This window comes from Triturus cristatus, chromosome 11, assembly GCF_964204655.1.
Source record: "Triturus cristatus chromosome 11, aTriCri1.1, whole genome shotgun sequence".
Taxonomy (NCBI): Eukaryota; Metazoa; Chordata; class Amphibia; order Caudata; family Salamandridae; genus Triturus; species Triturus cristatus.
In genome coordinates this window covers 1150319487-1150331984 of record NC_140594.1, presented here as the reverse complement: position 1 = coordinate 1150331984, position 12498 = coordinate 1150319487, and the positions used below count along the sequence as shown (strand labels likewise).

At 43.4% G+C, this 12498-nt stretch overlaps 1 protein-coding gene across 1 annotated transcript in view; it reads left to right on the top strand.

Annotated features, from left to right (window-relative positions):
- Positions 1–12498, top strand: part of LOC146788619 (uncharacterized) — a 1185638-nt gene that overhangs the window by 878060 nt on the left and 295080 nt on the right. Inside the window, exons 43-44 of the mRNA XM_085635786.1 lie at positions 8797–8961; positions 10445–10600. Of these exons, the coding sequence (XP_085491912.1) occupies positions 8797–8961; positions 10445–10600 (321 nt within the window). The remainder of the gene's footprint in view (positions 1–8796; positions 8962–10444; positions 10601–12498) is intronic.

Genomic DNA, 12498 nt, shown 5'->3' with positions numbered 1-12498 from the left:
AAGATGATTTTGATAGCTCCTGCGTGGCCCGCCAGTTTTGGTTCATAGAGCTGCATCTCCTCTCCCTGGACCTTCCACTTCCGTTGCAGCCGATTCCTTTGCTGCTGACAATGTCCCAGGGCCAAGTCTGGCACCCAGATCCTCAGTTTCTGCAGTTGTCGGCATGGCTCCTTTTTACCAAGAGTTTCTTGGTTTGACCCTTTCAGCAGAATGTAGAGATGTACTTTCTCAGGCACGAGCCCCAAGTACCAAGACATACCGGTTAAAGTGGAAGCGTTTCTGCATTTGGTGCCAACAAGAGGGTATCAATCCTCTTTTTTCTGAACCACATGAAGTTCTTCCTTATATTCTTTCATTAGCAAAATCAGGGCTGGCTCACTCATCCATCAAAGTTCATCTTGCCGCCATCTCTCGCTTCAGGCGCACATCTTCTGGTCCTTCCCTCTGGTCGGCAAGGATAATTAAACAGTTTCTCACCCAGCTCATGAAGCATCTCTTTGAACCTATTCACCGGGCGGATTTGAAATTCCTCTCCTGGAAGGTGGCTCTTCTGCTAGCCTTGACTTCGGCTAGGAGAGTTGGTGAATTACAGGCTCTCACCATTCAGGAACCTTTTCGCCAATTTAAGAAGGGAACAGTGATACTGCGTACCAACCCAAAGTTCATACCGAAAGTGCCTTCAGACTTTTATTTGAATGAGCTGGTCATACTCAAAACTTGGTTCCCTCAACCTACTACTCCTGCAGAAAAAGCACTCCACTCTGGACATTCAGAGGTGCTTAAAATTTTATCTTCAACGTACTAAAGACTTCAGGAGGTTTCCTCAACTATTTGTGTCTTTTAGCGCCCCTCATAAGGGGTTTCTCCTTTCCAAGCAGGGGATTGCTCGTTGGATTACCAGCGCTATCTAGTATTGTCACAGAGCAGCGGGCAAGCCCCTAGAGGGTCGGGTCCGTGCTCACTCCACGAGGGCGATTTCTTCTCCGACAGCCCACTTTGCCAGAGTTTCTATCCGGGAGATCTGCAGAGCAGCGACCTGGAGCAGTACTCATACATTCACAAGACATTACTGCCTGGATTCTTCAACGCAGAGTGACACAGCAGTGGGCCAGGCAGTCCTGAGGAACCTCTTTCATTAAGTGGTGAGCTCTCCCTTTCTACCCTCCTTCCGTTTTTTGTGCTTATGCTCTTTGCACATTTTTGAAGTTCATTTGCTTGCTTCTTCCTGTTTTCCTTATGTTTACAAATGTGTTTAATTTCCTTTGACTGTTGAAGTTAATGCTTATAATGGATGAATAAGGAATCAAGATTCAAAAAATGTGCTCATAACTGCTAGCTACTATGATTCAAGCATGGGAATCTATGAAAGTTCCAATACTGGAGTAAGAAAACAAGTTACTTACCTGTAGCTTCTGATGGATACATCTGCCAGTGGATTCCTCACCTTGTGAATATCCCCTGCGCCAGCTACATTCGGAAACTTCTGTAGCAGTCCACGCCGATGAGGTCGAAGACGACGTCACAGAGACACGGCTCCGCTCGCGACTCCGCTGACGTCACCAGATCCATAAGAAGACCTCGTCGGCGTGATGATGTCAGTTCCCTTTTTTCCGCGCCGTCGACGCTAACGGTTTTCAGGACTCTCCCTGTAGCTATGGTTTGATACTTTGTTTTCTGCTGGTATCTCTCTCTTCTTCTTGTCTGCAGCTGAAGATGTCGACGAAGAAGTCCGGGTTTAAGCCTTGCCGGGAGTGCGGTAAGCACATGTTGATAACGGCTCCGCATGAAGACTGTGTATAGTGCCTTTCATCGGACCACGATGTCGAAGGATGTTCTTGCTGTCGCAAGATGAGCACAAAGGCTCTGAAGGCGAGGGAAGCCAAATTATTCATCGCCAGGATGAAAAAGGAGAAGAGAGGTCGGAGAAGATCAAGGTCGAGGTCGGCGTCGAAGTCGACTTCGGGACATGCTTCTAAGTCCAAGAAGCATAAGAAAAAGAAGAGGCATGGATCTCGACATCGCTCGGACAGGGATGCGGCTCCGAGATCGACCTCGCCCTCTCGACGTCGTAAGGACATTGTATCTCCTTCGCCTGTTTCTGTTCCTGATTCTCCTGTTGGTCTGTCATCGCCTGTTGCTTTACCAGAGCGTTCTTCGGCACCGGCTCCATCTCTGACGCCGGCTCCATCTCCGGCTCCGGCTTCGTCTCCGGTTTCAATTGAAGAGCTTCCAGCTCTGGACGAGCCTTCGGCTCTGCAGATTCCACCGTCGGCGCCGATCGGCCAGAGTCCGGTGATGCCTCAGCCTGAGCCATATCCATCGTTTCCAGGCCCAGGTCAAGATCCGACGCATTATCTTAATGCTGTGTATGGGGTCTTTTCCAGAGCCTTGTACCCCTCTGGTGCACCTTCCGGTCCCATGGGTGCTATGGCTTTCAGTTTGGGAGTTTCCCAAGCTTTTCCTCAGGCTCCCTTCATGCCATTTTTTCTGGCGATGCCGTCTTGGCATCTACCGGCGCCAAGGACATCGACACCGCTTCCTTCTTCACCGGCGCCGCCGACGACTCCTGCTGTGAAGATCAGATCTAGGAGGGAGGCCCAAAGGGTACTGGAGGAACAGAGGTACCAGATGGAAGAAGTGGAAGAAGGTGAGCTGATGGAGTCGGACGATCTCTTTGAAGAACAAGTTACTTACCTTCGGTAACGCTTTTTCTGGTGGATACAGTATCTGCCTGTGGATTCCTCACTGACCCACCCGCCTCCCGTTGTCCACCCTTGTATACCTATATTTATAATGATGGTGTTTTTAAAAATAGTATTTGTTACTGTTAAAGGCAGTGTGTTATTTCTTTTGCCTTCCTATTTATTTTCCACACTGTGTGTGTTGATTTGTATATTATGTACTGTGTATATATTGCTGTCAGTCCGTCCTTGTGCCTCGAAGGCACGGAAAAAAGGGCGGAACTGATGTCATCACGCCGACGAGGTCTTCTTATGGATCGGATCCAGTGACGTCAGCGGAGTCGCGAGCGGAGCCGTGTCTCTGTGACGTCGTCTTCAACCTCATCGGCGTGGACTGCTACAAAAGTTTCCGAATGTAGCTGGCGCAGGGGATATTCACAAGGTGAGGAATCCACAGGCAGATACTGTATCCACCAGAAAAAGCGTTACCGAAGGTAAGTAACTTGTTCTTTGGTTCTCCAGTATTGGAAACTATCATAGATTCCCATGCGACCCACTCTCCTCCCCTTGGAAAACTCAGCCTTCAGCAGTTTAAGTTATTATTTTACACTACGGCTACGAAAATCTGAGGCTCTGAGGTTCTCTCAGGAAGGTTCTACAGGGTGAGGCTAATCTGATTGGTTGTTCATTTTATTTGGCCTCTTTTACAAAAAGAGGTGGAAATGTTACAAAACTAGAATGGGCCTAGGCCTGGTTTCTTCTTTTGTAATGGTTTCTATTGCTATTTTATGGATACCAGGGACTCCCATCTCGACAACGGGGAATGATTCAAGCATGGGAATCTATGAAAGTTTCCAATACTGGAGAATCAAAGTTACATATAAGTAACTTGTTTTCTTAGTTTAGATATTTATTAAGTTAGGACAAATAACAAATAATGTTGCACATATTAAGTCATCATATTAAGCACATATTAAAGTAAATTTAAATGTACATAATCTAACATATACATATTAATTTCTAAATAATAAAATATACCCTCACTAAAATATTTCGTTTTACTATGGACTAATGCCCTCACCACCACATAGCTCAAAGACACCACCAACTTGGACCAGGCAGTAGAGCACTTCAATGACTGGATCACCAACGCCGCCTACCGAGTCGCCCCTACCAAACCTGCCAAAACACACACACCCTCCACACAAGCCAGCTGGTACACCTGGGAACTCAGCATGTCAAAACCTAGATGCAAACAACTTGAAAGAAGATGGCACACTAGTAGGAACCACACTGATATTGCCACCTTCAAATCAGCCCTCAACTACTACCACCAACAGATCAAAGCCACCAAAAAGGAATCCCTGACTCACTGGATCAACACTAATGCCAACCAAGCTAAGAAACTCTTTACCATCATCAGAGAGTTCACCTGCTGGTCAGCTACTGAAAACCTTATCCCATGTTCACAGAAACTCTGCAACATCCTCGCCGACCACTTCCACAGCAAGATAGCGACCATCTACAAAAACTTACATCCCCAACCCTCCAACCCCCACAGCATCCGATTGACCACCACTACTGACCACCTGCTCTCTGCTTAGAAAGTGCTCAGTACACCAAACACAGCCACCCTCATGAACTACATCCACTCAGGGGCACCCACGACTCTTCCACCTCAGAAGAGATGAGATCAGCTGCCAGCTCACCACCATCCTCAACACCTCATTAACCACTGCTAACTTTCCCAGCACCTGGAAATATGCTGAGGTCAGGCCCCCATAATCAAGAAACCATCGGCAGACCCCAATGAACTTCAGAACAATTTTTCCATCTCACTTCTACTGTTCCCTGCTAAAGTCCTGGAGAAGGCAATCAACATCCAACTCACCGAACACCTGGAGAGTAATAACCAAATGGACTCTTCCTAATCAGGATTCTGATCCAACCACTGCACCAAGTCAGTCCTGATCGCGCAACTGACGACATCCGCACCCTATTAGACAGCTGCCCTGATCCTGCTTAACCTGTCTGCAGCCTTCAACATGGTCTCACACTATACACTCATCGATCGCCTATGCCAGATTAGTATAACAGATGACATGCTCAGATGGATGGCATCCCTTCTCATGGGACGCACCCAGAGAGTGCGACTCCCTACATTGCAAGCCAAGCACAACATCTGCAGCGTCCCCAAAGGCTCATCCCTCAGTCCAATCCTTTTCAACATCTCCACTTGCAGACATCATCAGATCGCACAAAATCAACATCAACTCCTATGCTGATGACACCCAGCTCGTTCTGTTGCTCTCAGCCGACCCCACCTCGACAAAGACAAACTTCCACAACTGCCTGAAGAACGTTTCAGCCTAGATGAAGGACAACTGCGTCAAGCTCAGCACAGACAAGATAGAAGTCCTCATCTTCGACAAATACACTGCCCTCTGGAATGGCTGCTGCTGGCCGTTGGAACTTGGACCAGCCACCACACCAAAAGACCATGCCCACAACCTCAGGATCATCCTTGACATTGACAGCGAACTCTCTATAAAACGTCAGGTCAATGCCATCGCCTCAGCCTGCTTCCACACACTTCGCATGCTCGGCAAAATCTTCAAGTGACTCCCCACCAGCATCAGGAAAACGGTAACTCAGGCCCTCTGCACCAGCAGACTGGACTAAGGCAACACACTCTATGCAGGTACCACCATCGAACACATACAAAGACTGCAGATGATCTATAACGCAGCTGACAGTCTTATCGTCAACCTCTCCAAGAGAATCCACATCACCCAGCACCTGAAAGACTTCCATCGTCTCCCAGTCCAGAAGATATGCCATTTCAAGCACCTGACCCATGCCTACAAAGCCGTTCATGAACAAGGACCCGCCTACATGAATCACAGTCTGAACATGCACTGACCCCAAGCAACCTTCACTCCGCACACCTCGTCCTCGCACAGATCCCACGCATTTGCCTCTGCCATGCTGGCAAACACTCATTCTCCCATCTCGCTGCCAAAGCCTGGAACACCCTAACCCTCCACCTCCGCAGCTCACCCTCGCTGACCAACTTCAGGAAAGGGCTCAAGACCTGGCTTTTTTGAATGAGACCTTCAGCAAGCATCTGGATACCTTCTCAGGTGACAAGCTGTGCTTTAGAAATACAATTTGATTGACGTAATTGATTAATTTAATATTTATGATTTTTTGTTAAAAAGTTCAGTATTTATTTTTACCTTTTTTATAAGTCATTTTATTAATGATGTTCACTACAACAGACAGCAAAAATGCATTGTACATTATTCTATCATTATGTTTAAGACTGCATCGGTAATGACATATTTGGTCTGCATGCAACTTTACGGGTATTCATGGTGATAAAGTTTCAATAGTGCCTTATGTCATGGAAATACAGGTTCCATAGACCGCTAGAATTTCTTGTGTTTTTAAAGCCTCCCCGTGGGCTTATAGACAGTTTCTTTTGCATTGGCACAGTAGTCCAGTCCTCTTTGGCATTGTATGAAGGAGGTTGCTGTATTTACATGCCAGTATCGAGCATTGTCCTGTTTTGCTACCATCACACCTCTGGCTGTAAGTCTATGGGTGTGTAACTTGGCCCTCCCATCCAGTCTGTAAACCCCAGGATGCCTGTAGTGGGGTTGATTGTAACTGCACATCCCTCCTCCATCCCAAGTGCATTTAGTATTTGTGACCAGTATGACCGATGATTGGCGTGTTGATGTATGTTCCTACTGCCATTTTGCATCTTAGGCAGGTAGAAATAGGTATTGTGGAAATACCTCAATTGTATAAGATGAAGGTGTGATCAGATAACCAGGGAACGCAAGGCCATTTTGGCCTCTGTCCATTCCTTGTCTTTGAACTTCCCAACGTAAACTTCTCATGTGGTTCGTAGGTCTTTGATTGAGTCTACATGGTAGGGACTAATGCTTTATATATTTATATATTCTGGAATTCCCCTTATTGCCTGTTGTTACATTGGTTCCAGTGAACTGAATTCTGGTATTTTTGTTGGTATATAAGTATAAATAACAGAAGAAATTGGATATATGCTGCAAGAATTCCGCTGTTAATTGCTTGTAGGACAGTATATATATTTTTTTTTAATAAAAGTGTACAAGTTTAGCTGCTTTTTAAATATATGTGTAGCATTACATTTTAATTATAATATGGTTAATTCATAATCATCTATACTATCTAAACACTAAAATATATATATTTAATTTAAATGACGAAAACATGAAATTTATTTTTCATTAGTTCCTATTGAGTGTTATTTTATTTCCCAGTCTCCATGGTTATCTATGGTAGTGTGTTTCAGTTCTTTTTAGTGGCCATTAATGGCTCTGACTTGCTCCAAAGCTGCACTGGAATACATTTGAGCCTGTCCTCTCACCCTTGGGGCTGTTGTAACTTGAGAAGAGTAATTTGTGGATAAATGGATTTGCTCTTTTGTAGTTGTGTGCCACTTTGGCAGAAATGTCCACACAGAAGAGAAAGGAAGAGTGGGTGTTTTCACGTGTAGGTTAGCAAATAGCATTTTCTAGTAGATGAATAGCACTAATTTATTACTACTTTACATACCACAAAATGCAGTTTGCGAATAGGCCCCTTGTGTGCAGTGTGAGAGCTCCACGACCCTGCTCTCTGTGTGGAGTTTTATAGACTGAACAGGTGTAAATATTATGAATGCTGAGGCACCCAAAGTAGGTTTCAAGAGACTTTAATGCTGGGTTCACCAGGATCTCCTCCATCTAAGCTAGCTTTTTACCCCTCACTCATGATTAGCCTCACAACATCAATGAACCACTGCTTTCAAAAGCTTCTAGACACTATTGGCTTCAACATCAGTCAAATCACTGATTTTAAAGACGAAGGCAAAGGTACCACAGACCCTCGGACAATCAGATAGGTCTGTCCTGCTACCTACTCTATGGGTGTTCCAGAAAAAAAATAAGTCTTAAGCTTGTAAACAGATGGACCACACACTTTCAGTGTAAAGCTATCCCTTCAATTATTACCGGGATCTCATGTTTTGAAAGTATCCAATGAGAATTTCTCTAACTACATCTCCCTTTTGATACACCTTCAGTATGGGCAAATACTTTGCTGAATCATAGCCCCCAGTACTTACCCACAGAAGAGATAGGTATTTATATATAGGTACCACCAGCCGGTTTTCCTAATTTCAAAGGTTTTTCCACTTGGGTATTAAAATAAAGTATAAAAAAGCTTAACATTTTACATAGAAAAATGCTTTTCAGGATATTCCTCACTTGCTGCCTCTAAACTACCCTAAAACATAATTTAAATTAAGTGAAGTGCAACCAGATAGGCAGCAGCCTTGCAGAGTTGAAAATAGAGAGTGTCCCTTTAGCAAGCCAGAAACGTAAAGTTGCAAAGTGTATCTCCTCGTCTTCCTGACTTGTCTTTAAAATATTTGTAAATTTTACAAAAACATTAGGAGGGATAATTCTTGTGCTTCATATGTTTATTAGAAAGCTGTTGTACAGTTTTTTGTTTTTGTTTAAATGGACACCAGCTTGTGTCGGTATTTAACATCACAAACTAAGGATGTGCGAAACTTGTCAAGTTTTCAAATCTTTATTTGCGATTTTTTAAATTTTGCCATGCCCTAATATCTTCCAATTCAACTTTTGGCACAGAAGAGCAGTCTCTGTAATACCGTCTAAGTTGCTTTTTTTTAGCAATGGGTGGCAAACATCAGAAATTGTTTGTGTTCATAAAAAACATTTTTAGATCATTTCAATCTTCCAAAAATAATTTTTAAGCCTAAAATTGCTTCTGTTCTTCATTATTATGTTGTGTTGACACCATTTTGCTTTCATAACACTTTTTTCATGTTTAGAGCACATTTTAAATGTCTATGGTTTGCGTGCTGCTTCCCACATGTACTGATTTTATATATAACTTTTATATAATTTTATTCCCTTTAATAGGTGAAAATCACATTTATCATGGTCTTCATGTTAACCTTAGGTCATCATACCATTCCATGGTGTTTATTTTGTGACATTCTTTTTGTAAGTTTGCTAGAATTTACTGATGATGCTTTGCTTTGATGTTCCAGTTCACAGACAACGGGCAGATCGTTTTCCCGCGCTCGGACAATGATGTCTTCTCTTATGTGAATCCCCCTCCAGAAGGATTCACTGAAAGCAACCGTGTGCCCATGGTAGCTGTGTTTTGGGATAATGCAGATTTCTCCAAAAATGTTGGGTCTACATTTTACCAGGTTGGTTTTGTGTAAATGAATTATTCGCACACGCCTAAGTTGCTTGGACTGTGATAGGTTTTATAAGATGTTTTCAAAATTCTACCTTTACTTTCAGAAGAATTTGCTTCATGAGAATCAGGGAGGAAAAAGCAAGGTGTGTTATACCTATAGGACAATGAGCTAGGCTATCTCATAGGGGTGAGAGGGAGAGAGACCCAGAGAAAGAAACAGAGGAAGGATTGAGCAAGATACAGAAAGAAAGAGTGGAAAGTGACCATGCTATAACAAAGGAGAGGGAGCAATAGAGAGAGAAAGAACACGAGGGCAGAAGGTAGAAAGGTGAGAAGACAGAGATAAATATGGCAGGGACAGGGGAGAGAGAACAGAGAAATGGCAAAAGACTAGAAAGGTGAGAAAATAATGGCTAGGGAGGGGTGGAAGAAAGATTGAGCACAGAAAGGTGTGAGTGTGTGTGTATGTGTGTGTGTGTGTGAGAGAGAGAGAGAGGGAGGGAGGGGAGGAAAAGAGGGGAAGAGAGAAAGATGAGTGAGGAAGACTAGGAGGGTAGGAGGTGTCCTGCTGCTACAAGGTACACAGAATGAAAAAGACTTTGGAGAGAACATAAAGGACATATTATAGAACAAAGATGAATTAGGCAAGATCAGTGACAGGAAGAACGTTATTTGACAAAAGAAAAAGGGATTGCATGAAATGTAGAGTAGAAAAAGACACAAAACTAAGGGACATCTGTGGAACATATCTTGAGCTTAGCAGGTGGAAAAGTGGTACACATAAACATAGTTAGTTAGAGACATGTCAAGGGATGGCTAAGAGAGGCTGCAAGTAAGGGAATGGGTGGACATTATCGGGAAGAATACAAATTTGAGACAATAAAAAATAGAGAATTATCAAAGTTCAAGGAAATTTGCGAGACAATATGGGCAGTCTAAAATAGGGCTACTGGGGCCGCCGGGCAAAGAGGAAAATTGGCAGCAGCTTAGAGAGGAAAGGGAGGAACAAAAGTGTAAAGAGGGAACCAGAGTCAACAATCAAGAGATATACAGAAGTCAGACGGTTTGAACAGTGCCAGGAGATTAACCCATTAGTTAAACTATGAAAGTGTGTCAGTAAATAGGTAGTTGAAACAGTTCTGTTAACTTAATATGCATTGTCCATCAGAAATACATGCCTGCATATGTGTCTATTCCAAGAAGAATGCTTATCAACAGACAGGCGTTCAAAGAAGCCTTATGCTATCTTTATTGGGCTCTTTAGATTCACTGCAGTGTCTTTGTGTGTACAAAAGCTCCAATAGGGATACACATGTTATCATGAGTTATTTTGAACACAATCATTTTCATATCCAACAAATATGCATTCCACATTCCCACTCCACAAAAGTTGTAAAATGGCCATACTCTTTTTATGGCAATATGTTGAAGCAAATGTTCTTCTGCAAGTGTTCACCTTCAATTTAAATCAATGTGTATAAATTCCACAGGAGTATTCCACTCTGAACTCAGTAACTAATACTCTTGTCCAAGACGTTGAGGCAAAGATTCAGAAATACATGAGGACCTCATACACAGCTAAGTGGACCCTCAAGGTCACGTGGGACAAAGCCCCAGCATTCCCAGCCAAGGATAAAGATGTTAAGGTAAGCATAACGTTTGCTTTTGAAATGTCTCCTCATTGCACCATGGGCACCAATGTCTTGATTTGTGATGCAAGTATTGTTGAAATCCTTCAGTGTGCTCACATCAGCATGTGAAGTCTATTAGATATTATCTGTTGTCCCTTAGTCTGCAAGGCTGCAAAACATGATTCTCTCAATTTATTCTTTGATGCATGATACTCACTACCCAAAGTTTATGAAGCATAATAATCTCCCACCGCAGTTTATTAAGGATGCTTCCTGCCCACACAGCCTGATAAGAATGTGTCGCACCTATCACAGCCTGCAAGGTATTTCTCATGAGCACAACAGTCTGTTAGATATATATGCAGCCCGGCAGCACTTGAGGTCTCCTACCAGTCTTTTGAACATGCGTCCTGCCCACTGCAAACTCTTGTTCATATTTATTTCCCAGTCATGCCAGTTAGGCATGCTTCCTGTCCACTGCTAGGTATGGTTTCTCCCCACTGTGATCTGGTAGGCAAGGTCCCTGACAACCAGAGCCTGGTAACAAGGTGGGGTTTAATCCACCAAGGTATGTAAGGCATGATCGAAGGCGTGACATGGCATGATTTTTGTCAAGTGCAGACTATTAGGATTGATTCTGAAATACAGCAGTCTGCAGTGAATCACGGCACCTGCTGTGAATTAAATACTTGCTGCTCAAAGCAGTCTCAATCTTTCAAGAGTTGTTTGTGCCCTCTCAGTGTGTAAGCCACCTCATCTTGTTCTGATGCCTAAGGCTACAGTCCTTGCCCACTTTCTCAAAGAGTTGAAAACCATCAATGGCTGTAGTGTCAATGAAACCATTGGATGTAAAGACTTAATTGTTGATGGCAAAGACTTCAAAGTCACCTGCGTCAGTAATCAAATCATCTATGCAGCAGCACCTGCAGTGGCTACAATTTCATCATCAGTGACGTTGTCAGTGACAGTCCTGTCAATGACTTCACTTTTTCCTGCTATAACCACAGTTATATTTTCTGCAACAGGAAAGGTTTCATCTGCTCATCTTCAGCTATACCTCAATTGTCTTTAACCATGCCACTCAGATATTTATGAGTGTTACCAATCCCTCTGCAACCTCCAAAGAAACTGCTCCTTTATTCCTCATGTGGACTACTGGGAGATGACAGGGAAGGCTGGGCCAAACAGGGTCTTTCTTCAGTGAAAAGGACGAGGAGGATCAGAGCACAACAAGGCCAGCAGAACTGTATATTCAATATGTACATTCAGACCATAAAGAAGATAGGCCACTATTCCACAGACAAGAAGTGCCTTTTCTGATGCATCATTGGAATGGAACCCACGGGTCTTTGTTACTGTCTTTGACTCTGTGCCTTTAGAACTGCTAACAGATATACAGGACATGATTTAAAACACTTATAATAGACTTCCTCCTATGATGAAAGCACTCCTGTAACTAGCAATAACATCCATTTCATTGTAGCACTCATCCTTTTGTCAGCTGTACAACCGCCACAGCCAGTTCAACCTGCTTCTTTGCCACTTTCCACTTAAAGAAAATGAGTCCTGTTCATTCTTCGCCCACAGAGATGACAATGGAAGGTAATATTGGGGGGATGACAATCGTGCAATTGATAGCAAACACAATAAAGAGATGCTGTCTGATTCTGATGATGACAGGTAAAATGATGCTGGTAATGTTGAGGACATCACCAATGGTCAGACTGGTCATTGAGTTACTTTCCCAGATAAATATTCCATATGAGATCCATTTATATCCCCATACGACACAAGCCCACAATCAGTGCTGAGGGACTCTCCTCTGGCGTCATCAGAAAGATCCACAGCCTCTTGGAAATAGCTTCTCTGAAGTGTATTGTGCCATTTCTGCAGTAAAGAAGTTGTGTTTATTA